The sequence below is a fragment of the Odontesthes bonariensis genome, chromosome 10 (genome assembly GCF_027942865.1).
Source record: "Odontesthes bonariensis isolate fOdoBon6 chromosome 10, fOdoBon6.hap1, whole genome shotgun sequence".
Taxonomy (NCBI): Eukaryota; Metazoa; Chordata; class Actinopteri; order Atheriniformes; family Atherinopsidae; genus Odontesthes; species Odontesthes bonariensis.
In genome coordinates, this window is record NC_134515.1 from 39267193 (window position 1) to 39288396 (window position 21204).

Sequence of the window (21204 nt, forward strand, 5' to 3'; positions counted from 1 at the left end):
AATGGCCGCCGTTCACTGAGGAAATCATGTTATGAAGCCGCCACTAACAGCCAGGCTTCCGAGCCGAGGGCTGCCCGGCTTCAGGAGGGGGTGGGAGAGTCAAGTTTTTTTCTACAATTCTAGGTCATCATTGGCTAAATCAACAAAAACTCATCACTTCCGAGGCTGCTCGGCGTCTCTGGGGGTAGATTAGACGTGGGCGTGTCAATATGAGGGGCTGTGTCGTGATGATTGGAGTTAGTGTTTGTCCAATGAGAGATGTTGTGGCAGCCGAATTTTTAAGCGGGGAGAAGCACGCTGGAACTTCAGTCCCAAAGCGGATACGAAAGAGACTGGTTGTCTGTGAAAGTGCTGTCGGAGTTTCACTCATTTCCCATCGTTTCCATTTCCATCCTCACACACATACACTTTATTAAATATTACACTGTAAATAAGAAACACATCCTTGTTGTTTAGAAGTTTTGTCAATCATATTCCTGTTGTGCATTTGTTTGTCGCGTTAGCTAGTAGTTTTGTCACAATGGCGTAATATGGGCTTCTCCTGTTTTAAAAGTCAGCAGCCGCCACTGAAGTGTGGAACCACTGCAACTCACATTTCAGTTCAACTGGTTGCCTGGCTGCAAGTGATACATATACCTGAGAATTCAGAATCAAAATTTCAAAATATGAAATTATTATTTTTAATATGAAATCCGGGCAGTGTGTTATCAATAATTTGACCAAAAAAAAAGTACCCACCTATTTGTTTAGTCAAACGTGTGCAATGTGATTATCATCAAATCTTACTCAAACTCTTTATTTCTTTAAAGGCCCTCCTCTTGAGTATAAGATTTTCAATAGTTCCTTGTTCTTCCTAATGAATTACATTAATCATTTTAGTAAATATGTCAAAAGAATATAATACTGACCAAAGCTGCCCCTTTCAAAATACAAAACATCTGCTGCTAGGTTTTTTGGATATTTAGCCTGCACGACCTCTTGCCCAGACACACTATGAAAACAAATTTTTAGATCGAGTTAAGACAACTTTAAAGAAAATCATCTTTTTCTGAAAGTATATTTTCTATTGAGCACTGATAATAGAATAGAATAGAATAGAATAGAATAGAATAGAAAAATACTTTATTCATCCCCCAGTGGGGGAAATTCAAATTAGACAAGTAGCTACATTTAAAAAAAAATATTTACAATGATTTTATATTAGAACAACAACAACAATAATAATAATAATAATAATAATAATAATAAATAGATTGATAAATGAATACATTAATAAATGAATTAGAAGAACATGTCAGCAGTCCCTGTTAAAAAGCCTTCTGGCTGTGGGAACAAAGGACCTCCTGAAGCTCTCAGTCCTGCAGCCTCTCACTGCAGCTGCTCCTCTGTGTATACATACATGGAGCATATACACATTATACACAAAAAACAGCATGTGTGTCAGGGTATATTTTTGCCAGCCTTGCTTTACATTTTTGTATTATGTTCAGTTTAGCACAGGAAGTACTGTCATTCCCTTTTTGTAGAGTGCTGTTTCAGATATCCTCCTCCAAGTCTTCACCCAACTCATTCACCCAGCCTGCCCTTATCTTTGCAAAGGTTGTATTTTTAAAAGAGGCTATACAGTAATTTATTCTTAAAATGGGTCTTTTTGAGTTTAAAGGAATTTCGAACAGATCATCTAAAGTTGGGGTCCTGGCACTGAAGATATACCAGAATAAGCTAGATCGAGGGAGGATCCATTTTAGAGATAAGTCATCAAAACTTGCAAATATACAGTTTATGTGCATATGCTTAAATTAATAAATGCCTTGTCTTTGCCAAATAATAAATTCAGAGTAGATTTTAGCTGTGGAGAAAAGATGATTATTATGTATGTATTATTATACATGTATTATGTATGGGGGCTGGAAGTTACCAGGGCTCTAAGAGATGTTGAGGTGCTAAATGTGGCCTCAAAGTGGCACCAATTTGTTTTAGGAGTGTGTAGCCTTATTTTAACGTTCATGGCCCAATAATAGTGACAAAGATTTGGAAGAGCTAAGCCACCTTTTAATTTAGGTCTCTGTAGCAGTTCTAGCAGTTTTCTGGGTTTCTTACTATCCCATATAAATGAAATAAAAGCTTTATCAATAGATTCAACTGTAACACCATTCAAAGGATACCTGTTGGAACAGGGAAACACGAGTTAATGACCACAATAATGTCACATATACATAAAGAGAGTAAAGTGAGGAAAGGTGTGACAGATGAGGCCCCCCAGCAGTCTAGGCCTATAGCAGCTTAACTATGGGATGTTTCAGGATCACCTGAGCCATCCCTAACTATAAGCTTTATCAGAAAGGAAAGTTTTAAGCCTGGTCTTAAAAGTGGAAAGGGTGTCTGCTTCCAGGACATTTACTGGCAGCTGGTTCCACAGAGAGGGGCCTGATAACTGAAGGCTCTGCCTCCCATTCTACTTTTAGAAACTCTGGGAACCTCAAGTAAACCTGCAGTTTGGGAACGAAGTGCTCTGTTAGGAAAATATCTTACAATGAGATCTTTAAGATATGATGGAGCTCGGTCATTAAGAGCTTTATATGTAAGGAGAAGAATCTTAAATTCTATTCTGAATTTAACAGGGAGCAATGAAGAGAAGCTAAAACTGGAGAAATATGATCTCTCCTGTTAGTTCTCATCAAAACTCTGGCTGCAGCATTTTGGATCAACTGAAGGCTTTTCAGAGAATATGTGGGACAGCCCAATAATAAAGAATTACAGCAGTCCAATCCTGAAGTAACAAATGCATGAATTAGTTTTTCTGCATCACTCTGAGACAAGATGTTCCTGATTTTAACAATATTACGAAGGTGAAAGAAGGCAGTCCTAGAAACCTGTTTTATATGTCAAATGATAAGTTCTGGTCAAAAATAACTCCAAGGTTCCTCACTGTAGAACTAGAAGCCAAGGAAATACCATCTAGAGTAACTATATAGCTAGACAATTTCTCCCTGAAACGCTCAGGTCCAAAGATAACGACTTCAGTTTTGTCTGAATTTAGAAGCAGGCAGTTCTGAGTCATCCAGGTCTTTATGTCTTTAAGACATGCTTGTAGTCTGACCAACCTATTGGGTTCATCTGGTTTTATAGATAAGTACAGTTGAGTATCATCAGCATAGCAATGGACATTTATGCCATGCTGTCTAATAATGTTACCTAATGGAAGCATGTATAAAGTAAAAAGAATCGGTCCAAGCACAGAACCCTGAGGAACTCCATGACTTACTCTGGTGTGTGAGGAAGATTCTTCATTTACAAGAAAAAACTGAAATCTATCAGATAAATATGACTTAAACCAGCCTAATGCAGTTCCTTTAATCCCAATAACATGTTCAAGTCTGTGTAATAAGATACTGTGATCGACCGTATCAAATGCAGCACTGAGATCCAACAGGACAAGCACAGACACAAGTCCGCTATCAGAGGCTAAGAGGAGATCATTGGTAACTTTCAGCAGTGCAGTTTCTGTGCTATGATGCACTCTGAATCCTGACTGAAACTCTTCAAACAGATTATTTCTGTGTAAGTGATCACAAAGCTGAGCTGCAACTATTTTTTCAAGAACTTTAGACATAAAAGGGAGATTGGATATAGGTCTATAATGAGCTAACACTTCTGAGTCAACACCATTCAAAGGATATCTGTTGGAACAGGGAAACACGAGTTAATGACCACAATAATGTCACACATACATAAAGAGAGTAAAGTGAGGAAAGGTGTGACAGATGAGGCCCCCCAGCAGGCTGGGCCTATAGCAGCTTAACTATGGGATGTTTCAGGATCACCTGAGCCATCCCTAACTATAAGCTTTATCAGAAAGGAAAGTTTTAAGCCTGGTGTCTAAAAATGTTTAAAAGGGTGTCTGCTTCCCGGACACCCTTTCCACTTTTTTTAAAGAGTGAATGTTTTCCAATCAATAACCAAGCCCTCCAAATTGCAGAAACGGATCTGCCTTTCCCTCTCTCTAAATCAGGATTTAAATATCTGGGAATCAATGTTACCCGCTCATTCTCTAGTCTGTATGACAAAAATTTTACTCCCCTGATTAATAATCTTAATTGTGATCTTCAGAAGTGGAGTGTTCTAAACCTATCCCTAGCAGGTAAAATAGCATGTATAAAAATGAACATATTGCCGAGGTTTTTATACCTCTTTCAGAGTATTCCAGTCTTCCTTCCAAAGTCTTTTTTCAGACTTGTTGATAAATTGCTGTCGTCATTTTTATGGGGTAGCAAACATCCAAGAATTCGTAAGGTATTCCTTCAGAGACATAAGGCAGAAGGAGGTATGGCTCTACCCACTCTGATGTATTACTATTGGGCAGCAAACCTACAAAAAATAGTTTATTGGATTCAGAATCCAAATGTTGATTGGTGCCAACGAGAAATTAATGCCTGTATATCATCATCACTCCCTGCATTAGCTACCTCGAAGCTCCCCCTCTCTCCTAAACAATACTCCTCATGTCCTATTGTAATTTCCACCTTAAAAATTTGGTCACAATTCAGACAAAATTTTAATCTGACAGACTTCTCTCTTTATAGTCCCATCTGCAATAATCATTTCTTTCTCCCAGCCAAATTAGATCCTGTCTTTGTTCAGTGGCAGAGGGTTGGCTTAAGCAAATTTAGTGACCTCTATATAGATGGAACTTTTGCTACTTTTGATGCTCTCGCCACCAAATTTAATTTACAGTGCTCTAACCTTTTCCGCTATTTTCAGATTTGCCAGTTTGTTCGTACCATTAGCCCATGTTTCCCTAACTTACCTCCGAAAAAAGGAATAGATATCATTTTGCAAATTCCCATGCACCATAGAGGTCAAAAATTTATAATAGTATCACATCACTTAACAAAGTGACACTTGACAGGATCAGAGCAGATTGGGTAGGAGAACTTGGAATAGATATCTCCGATGCAACCTGGGATAGTGCATTATATAGAGTAAATGGGACAACCTCGTGTGCTCGCCTTGGCTTAATTCAGTTCAAGGTTCTCCATCGTATCCATTATAGTAAAGTCAGACTCTCTAAGATCTATCCGAATGTCAGTGAAACATGTGAGCGTTGTCATATAGCAAAGGCCGACTTGGCCCATATGTTCTGGTCCTGTAATAAACTATATCATTTTTGGACTACGATATTTCAAACGTTATCTGAAGCTTTTAACAGAGATATCCAACCCAGTGCTGAAATGGCTATATTTGGAGTCCCAGGGGAGGGTATACCAATGACAAATAAAATTAAAAATGTGCTTGCTTTTTCAACTCTCCTTGCCCGGAGAAGAATCCTACTTGAGTGGAAATCAGCACATCCACCCAAAACCTCCTCCTGGTTGAAAGACCTGACTCTATTCCTTAAATTAGAAAAGATAAAATATATTCTTAGAGGATCGACCCAAAAATTCCATGAAACTTGGGCCCCACTTTTATCTTATTTTGAGAAGTTTGAAGCCCTCCCACATGACTGAAAAGTAAACGGGAATGAAGACTCAGAGACCTCAGAAGACCTGTGTAGTGACAATTAAAGAAAGCAAATAGCCTACTGGTACTGTCCTGAATATCCACTTTTTCTTTATTTTTTTTATTTTTTTTATTATTATTATTTTATTTATTTATTTTTATTTTGCATCATTATTGTCTTTATTATTTTAATCTTGTATATTTTCATGTCTGTAACTTTTTTCTAGTGTAACACTTGGGGTGTACTTTTCAGTCACTGTTTATTTTTATGATTCAGCTTCTTTTTTGTATTGACAGCAGGGTGGGGTGGGGGGAAGAAAATAAGAAAAATATGTATGTTGAATAACTTTGATCAATGCTCATTCTCTCAAATAAAAAAAGTAAAAAAAAAAAAAAGAAGGGAGATGCGTCAGTATGAGTCACATTTGGTGCTAACTTTACCTAGTTTTAGCAAGAGAATGATTGATGCTTCAGTCAACATGGAAGTGAACCATTGGACAGGGAATCACTAATCATATCAAGTCAAATTGTAGATAATTTGCCATCCTTTTCTGCGCTGCCATGCAGGCACGTGCAGAAGGGTGGGGGGGGTGCTGGAACACCTGCCCCTTTGGCCCTTTCTGCCCTTTAGATAAAAATTTTTTTTTTGTAAGTGTGTGTATGAAAGTCTGTCTGTGTGGCCCAAAATAATAAGAATAAAAAATAATAATAATTTAGATGTACCCTCTGTCACATGATCCACATAGACGTGCCCTCACTGGCCGACTTGCCTTGCCCTGCAGCTAGGCGCTGCTCTGCAGCGGTTATTGTTTGTGCACGCCACGCTGTATTCTTGTAAGATGACTGACGAAGTTAGTGAAGTCAGCAGCATCTTGTGTGTGTGCGTCAGACTCTGCACACACTCTCATAAGTTATAGCCGCTAATTAACCACACAGCGTGCTGAGGGGGAAAAGTATGTCTGTATTAGGGTTGCCAACTCCCTGAAAAATAAATAAGGGACACCTCAATAGAAGGGCCGGCCGACCCAATGGCCTTCACCCTTCCTGGCCTGGTGAATTTTTTAGCCCCTTTTTTTGTGAGTGAAACGATTTTTTAACTATTTGACTCGAACCTAAATTGAATTAGATGCATATTTTTGAGTGGCATGAACACATGGAAAACAAATTATTATCCAGCAATTCACTTTGATACAAAATAACAAAATTAACTGAATAAAATAAGTATCTTTCTTAAATGAGAAGTTAGGTTTTTTAAACCTGGACCTTATTTCTGCCATAAAATCCGTTCATCTGCTCCTCGATAACAGTTTGGTGAAAGTCGGCGTCCTTCGGAAGATATTTAGATCACTGGAGATCAGCGTATATCCATATAACAGAGAGAACAGGGCAGAGACAGTACAGCCTCTGAATAAGGCATTATCTGTCTTTATTTCACCAATACTTTAAGACCAATGAATGAATGAACGCGTACTATTGCACTGTTAGCTCAGAGCTGCCGTGTTGTTGTTATTTTGTAGCAGAGTGGTGCAAAAAGTCTACATTAAGTGGTTTCAGAGAGTTACATGGTTCTGTAAAAGCATTCAGAAAACAATACAGCAATGTACTGATATTAGAAAATGTACTTTGTACTTTTGAATACTTAAGTATTTTTAAAAGTAAGTTCTTCAGTACTTTAACTTGAGTAAAATTTTGAGCGACTTTTACTTGTAGTTGAGTAAGATTTGACCATGAGTATCAATACTTTGACTGAAGTATTGGAGTTGAGTACTTTGTGTCCCACTGCTTAAAGCGGCGTCTGCGTAACTGCCATGTATGCGCTTTGTTGCCTTCCGCTATCTTCTCCGCGAGCACAGTAACTCCTCGACCAATGGGATGAGCGTATTCTCGTGTGTGAATATGCTGTCAGCTCATTGGTCAGCATTTTATATAAAGCCCCCTGTTATTAATTTCCATTGGCATGATACTGACTATTTTTAGACTCTCACAGTAATATGGGACAAAGTGCGTCCCTTTTCAGCTCAATATGGGACAGGTGCTGTTGTTTCTAAATACGGGACCATTACGTTTTTCAAGGGACGGTTGGCAACCCAAGTCTCGAAGTTGCAGTGTTTTTCCTACATGTATGTTTCTAGAGGCAATGAGGCAGAGGTTATTTAACTAAAAATATGCTATGTAGCCTACTTGCTTATTGACATAATTTTGGACTATATTAGTATAAATACAACAACAATGACAATAACAATATATATATATATATATATATATATATAGTATATATGTGATTACATTTACAGTAACTAAGTGCACAATGCAAAGGTGTCGTTGGTTTAACAAGGAGCAGTTGAAAAGGCAGTTCAGTTCAGATGAAATACACAGAAAATGGAAAACAGGATTTCAAAGATATAAAGATTAATACAGTATTCTTCCATTCTGTCACCATATGCAGCTGTTCTATAATCCTCTGATAATAAATACTTTTCCCAAAGAGGTCATTCAAGGTACAGTCCAAAGCTCCAGATAGCTTTTTCATTTCAAATTTTCAAGTTGCTTCAGGCCGTTTGCGCGTGCATGTATGTTTCTGTGTGTATGAGCCTTAATAAATCCAGCTGTGCTCCCATTTTGATTCTGAAGTGAAAGTACCAGCACCCTTATTCACTCTTTCAGGCTTTCTACTAGCTGTTTTATAGTTTTTCCTCAATCATAAATGGATTGAAATATGGATCATGAAGCTTTATCTCTTAACATATGGAATAGTGACCCAAATTAGACTATAGGGACTAATTCCTTCAAGAGATATAACTAATAAGAAGGCTCCATCTCACCACAGGAGCTGGCTTTGCTCCTTTAACAACGCACACCAGAGTAAAGTTCTGGGCTTCGTAACGGCTGAAAGGAGCTGGGCTGTTGGCTGCCACCATGGAGATAGACTTGGGAGGTACTGTAGAGAAAATACAAAGAAGATATGGAAGTGCTTTGGATTCAGTTATGTAGTTCCCATCTTTAGCTCTCATTTTGTCTATATCCATTATGAAAAGTGGCTCCAAAGACAACATTGCTGATCCCTCTCTTAAGTCCAGATTTTGATATTCATGTTGGTCAAAGGATCAATCTTCACTTTTGTCCTCTTCTGTTTTTTCTTTACACCAGTCACTATTTGCAATTTAGCTACATTGAAATACTCTGACAGCAGTTGGATTAATTGCCATTTGGTATAGGTACGCAAGATTTCACAACACCAACCATCTGATTTGACTATTAAAATGAATGACGATACTATAAATGGAATACAAACCGATAATAGTGAGGATGATGCTGCTCGAGGCCAGAATCACTTTGTCCCCGGAACCTCTGTCGTAGACTCCCACGTGGCACTCATATAAGCCATCGTCCTCCATGTGGACCTCAGGAAGTCTGTTGACATGCGGTTACAAACATTCCAAAGGATGATTGTTTTGCCTTTTTTAACAATAAGCTTAGCATTTTTGCCTTTGCTTGACCCCTCCACCACTGCCAAGCCCTTTAGGTGTGAAGCTTTCCTGATTCCTTCTAATATGGATATGAAACTTTTAGAAATGCATGTCCTACCGTACTGTTGATTGGTACACTAGGTCCTCTTGTCCCTGTGCGTCTTCCATGTGGGAGTAACTACTGTTATACATGGCATCATATGTGAAAATCTTTTGCTTGGCATTGCCTCCATCAGTTGCCTGCAATGCAACAGTACACAAGGATTGCTGAGTTTTACAACAACAGCTGCAGTATCAAGAGACAATTCTAAATATTCTACCTGTGTAACTCCCCGTACATACATTTCTCTTGTAAAAGAGAACATTTGAGAGGGGTCTGGCTGCAGACGTGCACTGTGAGGACCAGAAGCGAGTGTACACGTATTTTTCGTTCCCCATGTGTGAAATGTGGAAACGACGAGGTGAGTAAAAGTCAAGTGACAACAACTTTTTGTCATACGAAGAAGCAGAAACAGTCTTTATTCACCAGAACGTTACGTTGCACACTATATGCTGTAAAGTTATATTAATCTGAAAGAATCAGGTTTTTTACTTTTGTGTAGTCTTTAAAGCTGCCGTCGGCAGGTTTTCAAAATTCGGTGCGTTCACACCAAACGCGATGCGAATATTCGCACCGCCTTCATCGCGCGATCGTTGCCGCAGGTGTAAATTAAATTCCATCGCCTCAAACGCCTCTTTCGCGCGAGTAAAAAACGAGTGAATAGTTCAAGGGGCTATCCATGGCTGATCGCGTCCTTGTGCCTGCTGTGGCAGTCCGAGATTCGTCTGAAACGCACACGCCGTCGTGTCTGGATCAGTGACATCATCCGGTGGTGCATTCAGCTCGGATAATTTCATCGCCTTCTCCAGGAGTTGCTTCTGGATGACGGCCGCCTCCAGCGGCACCCCAGGCCCACCAGGACCCAGCCCGACGACCCGCTCGGGAGGACCGGAGCCGCGATCTCTCGGCAGGACACCATGCCACAGGCGCCCCGCAGCTGAAACGGAGCCGCGGCCCAGCTGCGGAGCGCCTGCAGCCGGCGTCCCGCCGAGAGATCACGGCACCGATCCTCCCGTGGCGGCCGCTTCCAGCGTGTTTCGGGCTCGCCGGGACCCAGTTTGGTGGCCTGCTCGGAGGCGGCCGTCATCCAGACGGAACTCATGGAGAAGGCGGTGATTAAATTTTTTTATTTTATTTAGTCAGGGACCATGTGCAAAGTACATTAATTACAAAGTAAAGAGATGACCTGCACCAGATTGTAGCTTAGAAGCTAATTTCCATCTGCAGTCCCATCTGCATGTCACAGACAGCGCCTGTCCATCTGTCTCCACGTCACTGTCGTCCAGAATCTCAACGCTGATAGGCTGTCTGGCGCGAATATTTCGCCAAAGTTGGATTTTTTGAACTTGCGCGAATCGCATATTTTCACTCGCGCGGCGGCCACCGCACCGCCTCACCGCGCCTCACCGCGCCGCCCGACCGCTCCTCATCGCGCCGCCGGCTCGAATCCGCGTCTAATCGCGTCTTTGCATTGACTTTGTATGTAATCGCGTCGCCCGACCGCGTCTGGTGTGAACGCACCGTATAAGTCGGAAAATTCGAACTGATACAACTTTCAGGTCCCTCCCCCTCTGTGGACGAGGTTGTGCACATGAGTTCACACCAGTGTGCGCGCACACAAGCTGGGGCAGACTCACGCTCAGCTTGGAACACGTGGTTGGTGACTGTTCTGCTCAGATAATAGATCAATAATAAACCTAACGTGATTGGTTAAAAACAGCCGGGAGCGCTCGATTTTTGCGAGCACGATTACAGGCTTTAGAGGGAGCTACAGAATTCGGGATTTTTCCTAAACAGCCTATTTAATATTCTACTTCCAGAATCCCATGACAGTTCAAGCTAATATGACTAAAAAATAGTTGCCGACGGCACCTTTAACGTTGTTATCGTATCGATAGTGCTCACTTAAATGTGCCATTTTCCTACTCAAAGACCAAGAAAAGTTATATCATATATAGTTTTTGTATAATTTTGTTTTACTTATTACGACATTATTTGTCTCTTACAGGTGCATATTTCAATCTTAACACTACGAACGCTGTACGTCATGTTGCAACCAGTTTCACTGCCCTCTGTGCCTAAAATTTAAACCCACAAAATTCTCCAAGCTGCAGAGCCACTTACAGGCCCATAGGAAAGGTGGCATTTTATTTAAAGGTAAGCATAATGTATTTGTCTGTGTGTTTGTACTCATAAGTATGAGCCAATGCTATCAACTTCTGGCAGGTGAGGTGCCACCAGTTTTTAGACTGAAGAAGCAAACGGTTGATGACATGACTGAGGTTAGTTTGCACTCCTTTTTTCTCAATCTTTATTAGTTGTTTTCAGCTGACACGTTTATTTATTTATTTTCTTTAGACCAGTGCGGTGGACCGAGTGGTGGATTCAATTCAATTCAATTCATTTTTATTTATATAGCGCCAAATACAACAAATGTCATCTCAAGGCACTTAGATAGTAAGTCCAATTCAAGCCAATTGGAATTCACTTAATTAATAATAATCATAATTCATAAAATAATCCAATTCGTTCATATAGAGCCAATTCAAAAACAATTTCCTAGCTAAGAAAACCAACAGATTGCACTGAAAACTTTTTGTTTTTCGGTCCAATCTCCCGGCCTGAGCGTGCCTGAGGCGACTGTGGAGAGAAACGACTCCCTTTTAACAGGAAGAAACCTCTGGCAGAACCAGACTCAGGAAGGGTGGCCATCCGCCTCCACCAGCTGGGGTTTGTGAAGACAGAAAGGGGGGGGGGGAAACGCGGCGGCACTATAACACCATTCAAAGGATATCTGTTGGAACAGGGAAACACGAGTTAATGACCACAATAATATCACATATACATAAAGAGAGTAAAGTGAGGAAAGGTGTGACAGATGAGGCCCCCCAGCAGTCTAGGCCTATAGCAGCTTAACTATGGGATGTTTCAGGATTACCTGAGCCATCCCTATTCAAGGTAAACACAAGAAACTTGTGCTAACGAAAAAATAAATAATAAAATAAAGGACCAGACTCAGTGAGTAATTCCCTATACTCCCTATATAGATCTGCTCCTCACACCACAACAACCATCTTTTTACAGCCACAAGCTACCTCAGCCTCTCACCAACTGCACACCAGTCACAGCAAAAAAGCAGCGGAATGGGTGCAGGCTAATAAACAATTGTTTGCAGCCAGAGTGGAGATGCCTGACATTTTAACCCCTTAACGCCTGAATTTATATAGCTGAATATAAAAAAATGTTTTGTGTGTGTTTTAGCCTTTAAGTAGATGGTAAATAATGCTGAGATTATTAATTTCACTTTTGCACAAAAAATAAATAGAATTTTTGGTATTGGGGGAATAAAGATGCTATCTTAGCTGGTTGATTGAGTCAAGCATATGTGCGACAATAGCCGTTAAGGGGTTAAACATGAACCGCACACAAAGTGAGGAGGCAGCGCAGGAAATGGCAAAGCTGTTTGATGACACCATGGATCCAAGTGAGGAGGATAAAGAATCCATTCGGGAGCCTTTTAAGGTTTTGTTTTACAACATTGAAGATATGTGGCTCTTCTGGCTAAGAGATAATGGACTAAAGAAGGTACTTGGCGTACTGTGAGTACCAAGAGGAAGAATTATAAGAAAAACAACAAAGAAAATCGACCATTTTATTGGTCAAGTGTAAATTGTGAAGAAAGGTTGTTGTTGTTGTGCAATAAAAACACTTACAAAAAAGACATTTGAAAGTTTGTTTTGTGTCTACTGTTTCCTCCCGTAACAGAGGTTATTGGCTATCTGGGTCATGTAACTAGGTATTCAGTAATTCACTTTGAATACACAAAGTATATAATCCTAAACCCTCACACCCTCAAATGGCAAATCTATGTGGTCCGAGCACAAGGTAACAACACAGCACAAACAATATTAATAGAATATATAATATAACATTAGACCTGTGAACACACATAAGATCTGCCTGTATAAAAGAATTGAGTAAATCAATATGTGACAGGGGTGTGGGTTTTAAGGGAGGACACGGATGCGGAAATTCAAGAAGGCAGACAAGATTTATTTTTACAAAAAAAACAAAGTAGCAACACAAGGCGCGGCTGAGCCGGTATCAAAAATCTAACTGTCAAAAAACAAACAAAAACACTTGGCATGACATAATATATACTTAACTTTGACGTGGCATGAAGGTGTACATCTATGATGGAAAAGGTGCAAGGATCTCACAAAACTGAAAGCAAACAGGGAACTTAAATACTGTGGGGAACTGATGAGTGCAGCTGATGAACATGAGTGCAGGTGACATGAATGAAACTAATGACCTGAGTGAGGGGGAAAAACAATGACAAAACTGAAAAGCAAAGCCTGGACATAATATGAACATCAAAACGTAACCTAAAATAAAACTCAAGTCCATGGCATGACAATATGTAAATGGGTCCAACAGTGCAGGGGGCTACATTTTCAATGATAAATAATGGTACAGAAGCAAAGAACAGGTTGGAGCGTAGAAGCATTATGCCTTCATACATTAAGGTGTATTTACAGAGATTTATTGTTTTAAAATGAATTTGTAGTGCAAACTAAACTAACAGCTGTTCTTTTTGCGAATTAAAATACTGGACTAAAATGATGCATGTTTTGACTAGGCCAAAAATATTTTAAGGTGATCATAACAGCTGTACATCTAGTTTCCATTGATTATCTGTAGAATAACGCTATAAGTGGTCGTAAAGTTTTGTATTTTCTTTTTTATATACATATATAATATTTTGTTTGGTTTTTATCTTGATATTTTAAGACTGAAGAAATAAACACGGGGAACGAAAAATACGTGCTTCTGGTACACTCGCTTTTATTTTGAAAGGCTTTGAATCAACTTCCGGTCCTCATAGTGGAGGAGACCTCACAGTGCAGGTCTGCAACGAAGGGTCCTGACAGTGCAGGTCTGCAGCCAGACTCACTTGGAAAATTTGTTGAATTCATTTCACCTTGATTTGGAGAAAATAAGCAAGAAAGTTTCCAGTTTTAAAACTTCAGCAGTTAGTTTCCGCAGTTCTCAAAATGATGTAACACAGTGTTAATGATACCCCTGTCCCAATATTTTTCACATATGCTTCTTCTATCAAATTTGAAATGAGCATCTACATCAATCAGCCATAACATTATGACCATATATTGAGTAGGTCCATCTCTGACCAATCAGGACTTGAACAAAACACATCCGAGGATATCCCGGAGCGTCTTGTGCCTCCATGTTAGCTAGAAATCCTTTAGTCCTGTGGGTTGTGGGGTGGGATCACTGTGGATTGGGTTTATTTCCCACAGATCCAGCAAATCCATGTCTGGGATTTTTGGTGGCCAGATGAAAGCCTTGAATTCTTTGTTGCGCTCTTGGAGAACTGTTCATATTAGACCATGAATTTGAAATAGTTGCAAACAAATGATAAGAGAGAGTAGTATTTACCAAATGTATAAATTGGAGAAAGGACTCCTTTATGATTCCTCGTGAGCTTTATAGATAATTAAACTAATTGTTCGTAGTTGGTAAACATGCTGACGTCACTGTGAGCATCTTTGTGTGATGCCATCAGCATTCAGCTCAAAAAGCACCTGCGTCCTCACCTGAAACCACACAATCTCTCGGAGGTTGCCATCTGTTTGGAAGTTGCACTTGAGTGTGACTGTGTCTCCAATGACGACAGGAGGAAGAGGATCAATGGAAATGGTCAAGTAACCTGGCAAATGGAAATTCAAAAATTCAAATTGTCCAGAAGCTCACGAATATACATATTCTACACTTATACAATAAGCAGATGAGTACATTGCTTTTTTTTTTAAAATAAATAGGTTAAAGAGGTAAAAGATGTATTGCACTCTGCCCATTATGTGGGATTGGGAACATATCCGCAGTTGATTTTGAAAAGTCTAATGGCTGTGGCAACAAAGGTAGTGAACCAGCATAAGCCACCAGTACAGCTTCTGTGCACCCCGGCTTGCCACCACAGTGGTGAATGCTGTGTAACATGTTGTATTAAATCCGTTGGGATATTGTCATTCAATTCAATTCATATAGCGCCAAATACAACAAATGTCATCTCAAGGCACTTAGATAATAAAGTCCAATTCAAGCCAATTGGAATTCAATTAATAGTAATCATAATTATTCATAAAATAATCCAATTCGTTCATATAATTCAATTCAATTCATTTTTATTTATATAGCGCCAAATACAACAAATGTCAACTCAAGGCACTTAGATACTAAGTCCAATTCAAGGCGGCGGCACTGTAACACCATTCAAAGGATATCTGTTGGAACAGGGAGAACACGAGTTAATGACCACAATAATGTCACATATACATAAAGAGAGTAAAGTGAGGAAAGGTGTGACAGATGAGGCCCCCCAGCAGTCTAGGCCTATAGCAGCTTAACTATGGGATGTTTCAGGATTACCTGAGCCATCCCTATTCAAGGTAAACACAAGAAACTTGTGCTAACGAAAAAATAAATAATAAAATAAAGGACCAGACTCAGTGAGTAATTCCCTATACTCCCTATATAGATCTGCTCCTCACACCACAACAACCATCTTTTTACAGCCACAAGCTACCTCAGCCTCTCACCAACTGCACACCAGTCACAGCGGGGTGGGGATATAGAGCCAATTCAAAAACAATCTCCTAGCTAAGGAAACCAACAGATTGCACTGAAACTTTTTTTTTTTTTTTTTTTCGGTCCAATCTCCCGGCCTGAGCGTGCCTGAGGCGACTGTGGAGAGAAACGACTCCCTTTTAACAGGAAGAAACCTCTGGCAGAACCAGACTCAGGAAGGGTGGCCATCCGCCTCGACCAGCACGGGGCCTTTTCCATGAATATTGTGTAAAAGATTCAAGAATGATAATCAAAAAGGAAAAGTTTTAAGCCTGGTCTTAAAGGTAGAGAGGGTGTCTGCTTCCTGAAGCTAAACTGGCAGCTGGTTCCACAGAGAGGGGCCTGATAACTGAAGGCTCTGCCTCCCATTCTACTTTTAGAAACTCTGGGAACCTCAAGTAAACCTGCAGTTTGGGAACGAAGTGCTCTGTTAGGAAAATATCTTACAATGAGATCTTTAAGATATGATGGAGCTCGGTCATTAAGAGCTTTATATGTGAGGAGAAGAATCTTAAATTCTATTCTGAATTTAACAGGGAGCCAATGAAGAGAAGCTAAAACTGGAGAAATATGATCTCTGCTGTTAGTTCAGTTTCGGTTTTATTTATTTAGCGCCAAATTACAACAAATGTCATCTCAAGGCACTTCAATAATACAGTCCAATTCAGGCCAATTGTAATTCAACCTGGAGAGACTCACACGGAGAGATAGGGAGACAATTGTAAAGTTTTATTAACAAGATTTCTTTGGCGCTCGGTTCCCAGCTGCGGACATGCAAGCTGAACCGCTGTGAGCTTGAAAGTCCGGCATAGGGAGATAGATGCTGGATATCATCCCCTCAAAAAGGTAGCCGGGGCCGAGCTGACGAGGGTCTGGCTGGAAGGTGAGACAGGAGCCTGTGAGGTTTGCCCCCCCCCAAAAAGGAACCCTCACGACAGGCTTCCGTTCTGAAGTATCCATTTTAGGAGCGAAATGGAAGAGGGGGAGAGAAGGGGAGTGTGAGCCCCCCTGGGCTGCAGGGGAATTGAGCCCGCTTGGGCTGCCAGAGGAGAGAGAAAGAGCCCGCTTGGGCTGCGGAGGGATAGCCAGCTTGGCTGCAGGGAAATTGGGCCTATCTGTACCGCGAAGGGATAGCCAGCTTGGCTGCGTGCAATTGGGCCTATCTGTGCCGGGGAGGGATAGCCAGTTTGGCTGCAGGGAAATTGGGCTTATCTGTGCCGCGAAGGGATAGCCAGCTTGGCTGCAGTGCAATTGGGCCTATCTGTGCCGGGGAGGGATAGCCAGCTTGGCTGCGTGCAATTAGGCCTATCTGTGCCGTGAAGGGATAGCCAGCTTGGCTGCGTGCAATTGGGCCTATCTGTGCCGGGGAGGGATAGCCAGCTTGGCTGCAGGGAAATTGGGCCTGTCTATGCTACCAGAGGAGAAGAGAGATGGAGAGTGGGCCTGCTTGGGCTGCCAGAGGAGAGAGTGGGCCCGCTGGGCTGCAGGGGAAGTGAGCCCGCTTGGGCTGCGGGAGGAGTGAGCCCGCCTGGGCTGCCAGAGGATATCGTGCTGCCAGAGAGAGAGAGAAAATGGACAGTTAGGGCTGAAGGACTCCACCACCAGTAGTTGTGCGAGCTTACCGATTAACTGAACAAGCGCTGAGCAGCGAGCACGGATTGAAGGTCCGGACGTGTGGAGGGGCCTGCCGAAGGCCAGCGACCAAGCTGCTGGAGGGATGCCTCGAGAACACCCTGCTTTCTGCAGCCATGATCCTAACGACGCCAACAGCAGCCCCAGTGACAGCTATTCCATCTCGAGGCTGCACTCACAATCGCGGCTAGCTGTTCAAGGAGCTCCTCTAGTTTTTTTTTTTTTTTCAGTGGTGTAGCTTGTGTACGTGCAGCCACAGCTGAAGAACTCTTTATGTGGTCTGTAACGGATCCGCATACCAACGTGTACTGTGTCATGCACGGCCCTGATTTCCCTTGTGGGAGAGATGCAATGTGAAGACCGTTTAAGGTAATGAGAACATTACCTCCAATTGAAAAGTTCTGCCTTCCAGACAGCATGAGAAAAATACGCCTGCATTTCTCACTTAATACGCACACACGCCTGTTTTCACATCAGAGTCACATCATAGTCAGTTCCATCGTTTATCGATACTTCAGTCACTTCCTGGTCTGATTTAGTCAATATCATGCAAGTTCATAATCTATCATAGTTTAGATGTGGTTAAAGTGGCAGCTCAATCTATCATAGTTGAGCTGCCACTTTTTTTTTTTTTTTTTAACATGGCGTCACCGACACCTTTAACATGCTGAGCACGTGTTAACAACTCCTTACCCGAACGGTTTGGTCAGTTGTTGCTGGCTTCAGGCTGCAACATCATTTCGTTAGGCTAAGAAAGAAATCATGGTTCATAAAGACATCTTGGATTGTGATCATTCAAAGAGGCACCACTGAAGACGCTGTGATGGTGGTAACAGAGCTGAACTTGATTTTAAGTGCTGGATCAAACATCAAACTGCTACGAACCCACGACCCTGAGGTTACCAGTCTCGTGCTCTACCGACCGAGCTAGCCAGGCTGAGTGACCTGCCGGTCGACCACGGGAGAGGTGAGCAATCAGGAAGAACCAAGTTGACATGCTGCCCCTGCGGGATCTTGGAGCTTAGACGAGGCGAGACATGAGCGTGAGCAGGCACATACGGCTGGCCCTGCGATGGCCGGGGCGGGTGACAGCGAGGGAAAACGTTCCCTGGAAGCTGAGAAGCCGCCTGGGTCAGCTGAACCGCAGGAGTCGGAGCAGAGGCTGCGCGTGGGCCCCGGAGCCGGAGGCGGGGATCGTTTCCTGGACCTTTTACCAGCGGTGGGTGGGGAAGGAGTCGATGAATCGCCGGTTTGGAGAAGCTCTGTCAGGGAAGCGAGCTGATCGGGGCCGAGGCCCTCGGCTGGCGGATGCCCCAAGACTGGAGAGCGGATGCCAAGGAGCCGGCAGCAGAGCGAGGGGCGAGCCGGGCGCTCCAACGGGAGGGAGCGGGGGAAGCAGGCTTGGAAACGGCAGAATTGCGGATCGGAGGCCTCTGAGAGGCGACAGAATCCGAATCAGACATAGTAATCCTGCGGAGTTCGACCAACGGGCGAGAGCTATCGCATGCAGCTGCTGGAGAACAGGTAGAACCCAGGAAGGAGCGCCTTAAATCTGGACCTGGACGGTTGATGAGCGATTGGAGACAGCTGGTGAGTCTGCCATGTTGAATTTGCGGCTAGCCTTCATTTCAATTCATTGTAATCAAAATCCAATCAAATCCAATTAATTAAATTCAAACTTAGTCCAATTTATACATACAGAGCCAATTCAAAAACAATTTCCTGACTAAGGAAACCAACAGATTGCACTGAAACTTGTCTTCAGTCCAATCTCCCGTCCTGAGGGTGCCTGAGGCGACTGTGGAGTACTAGAACCCAAGGAAATACCATCTAGAGTAACTACTGTATATGGCTGCAGCATTTTGGATCAGCTGGAGGCTTTTCAGAGAATATGTGGGACAGCCCAATAATAAAGAATTACAGTAGTCCAATCCTGAAGTAACAAATGCATGAATTAGTTTTTCTGCATCACTCTGAGACAAGATGTTCCTGATTTTAACAATATTACGAAGGTGAAAGAAGGCAGTCCTAGAAACCTGTTTTATATGCGAGTCAAATGATAAGTTCTGGTCAAAAATAACTCCAAGGTTCCTCACTGTAGAACTAGAAGCCAAGGAAATACCATCTAGAGTAACTATATAGCTAGATAATTTCTCCCTGAAGCGCTCAGGTCCAAAGATAACGACTTCAGTTTGTCTGAATTTAGAAGCAGACAGTTCTGAGTCATCCAGGTCTTTATGTCTTTAAGACATGCTTGTAGTCTGACCAACCTATTGGGTTCATCTGGTTTTATAGATAAGTACAACTGAGTATCATCAGCATAGCCAGAGCCGGTTCTGACCTCCATGGGGCCCTAGGCAAAAATATGCCAGGGGGCCCCCATAATTAAAGTCATCCAGTCACCGCCCACCCCACACCCCCCAACCGAAGACCACAGAGACAAAATTTGTCTGACTCAAATCAAGTTTAATGTGCAAACAATTAACAATGGCTCAGTTTTCATATGCTGCATACTGTCCGTTAAGGCTGAAGGCCATTTTGCTGCATCATTGGGAGGAGCACAGACTGTTGCTAGATGTTCTGGTTCTGCACTAGCATCTGATCCTGTCTGAATTTCCTCTGACAATGGTGGCTGTACTGAACATGTGACTGCCTCATCAGCTGCATCTGGCTCATCTGTGCCTGTTCTACCTGAACATTGTGCTGGCCCTCCACTGGCTGACTGACTGGAGTCTGTGCCGGTCAGAAACTTAAGCATAGCGCCTGTAAAATATAAATAAGGCTTCAATTAATTTAGCTCCATCAAATTGGTTGCATTTTAAATTTACCGTATTTCCTCAGTTTATAGCCTGCCCCCTAATAGTAGCTTGCCTCTTTTAGTAACCTGGTCTAAAACATTTTTAAATAAATTAATAGCCTATGTTAAGAAATTCATATGTAAAATTAATTAATATGCTATATAGCATTGGTTATTATGAATATTGTGATACATTATTGTGACTAATGTGTTTACTATTTACTAATGTGTTTATTATATTGTGATTCACATTCGTAATGCCACAAGTTTCATACATTCACCAAGAGGTCTGCATTTATTAGTCTGTGGGCTATCCAAGCAAAAACCACCCCCCCCTTGCTATTGTTAACATGTCAGTCAAATAATTGATACAAGGTTGAGCTCCACATTACATTGCCATATCGCTCTGTCCACGTAATTCTATTGATGCACTAAAAACCTAGCTGTAGTATCCCCCTTTCGTTGCCAATAGACCCAGGTCGTAATTTGACATAATTATTACTATTATTATATTATTAGAATAGTATTACTATTTATTTAGACCTGCAGTCGGCACAAACAGCAGCCTATCGAATATCGCGAGGTGCACTTCCAATGCGCAGCGAGAAGGGACACACCTCTCGGTTAAAGCCGCATATTCCTCTCATCTCCCGCTGCTGACAGGAATATGCACACTTCTTTTGTCTTCATTTACTTTTGTACTCAGTATACAAGCTCTTCTACAAACAGCCCGACCACTGTCACCCTCCAGGTGTTGCTTACTTTATCACCCTGCCGTTGCCATGCACCCCTGCCTAACGATGGTAAACAAACTTGCAGCATGAAATATTTACCCCGCGTCTCATTAAGAAAAACCTCCACTTCCTCAATATATGTCCCCTACAGAAACAAATACTTCTAATGTGTACTTAGCAAATTAATGAATGTATGTTTTTTTCTTCTTCTTGAAACCGTTCCCAAGATCCGCGATTGTTAGACAGTCTTCCTCAGTTAACAGTTCTCACGGTTCTCACTCCTGTCCCATACGAAATTAGCCAAAGAAGGGCAATTGCCAATGGGTA

General features: G+C 41.8%; 1 protein-coding gene across 1 annotated transcript in view; it reads right to left on the reverse strand.

Annotated features, from left to right (window-relative positions):
• The window catches only part of LOC142390433 (immunoglobulin superfamily member 21-like), a 39603-nt gene extending 24516 nt beyond the window's left edge, over positions 1-15087 (reverse strand). The window contains exons 1-5 of the mRNA XM_075475849.1: positions 15018-15087; positions 14685-14797; positions 9085-9206; positions 8792-8910; positions 8322-8437 (exon numbers count right to left, since the gene is read on the reverse strand). Of these exons, the coding sequence (XP_075331964.1) occupies positions 8322-8437; positions 8792-8910; positions 9085-9206; positions 14685-14797; positions 15018-15087 (540 nt within the window). The remainder of the gene's footprint in view (positions 1-8321; positions 8438-8791; positions 8911-9084; positions 9207-14684; positions 14798-15017) is intronic.
• Between the last annotated feature and the right edge of the window lie 6117 nt (positions 15088-21204).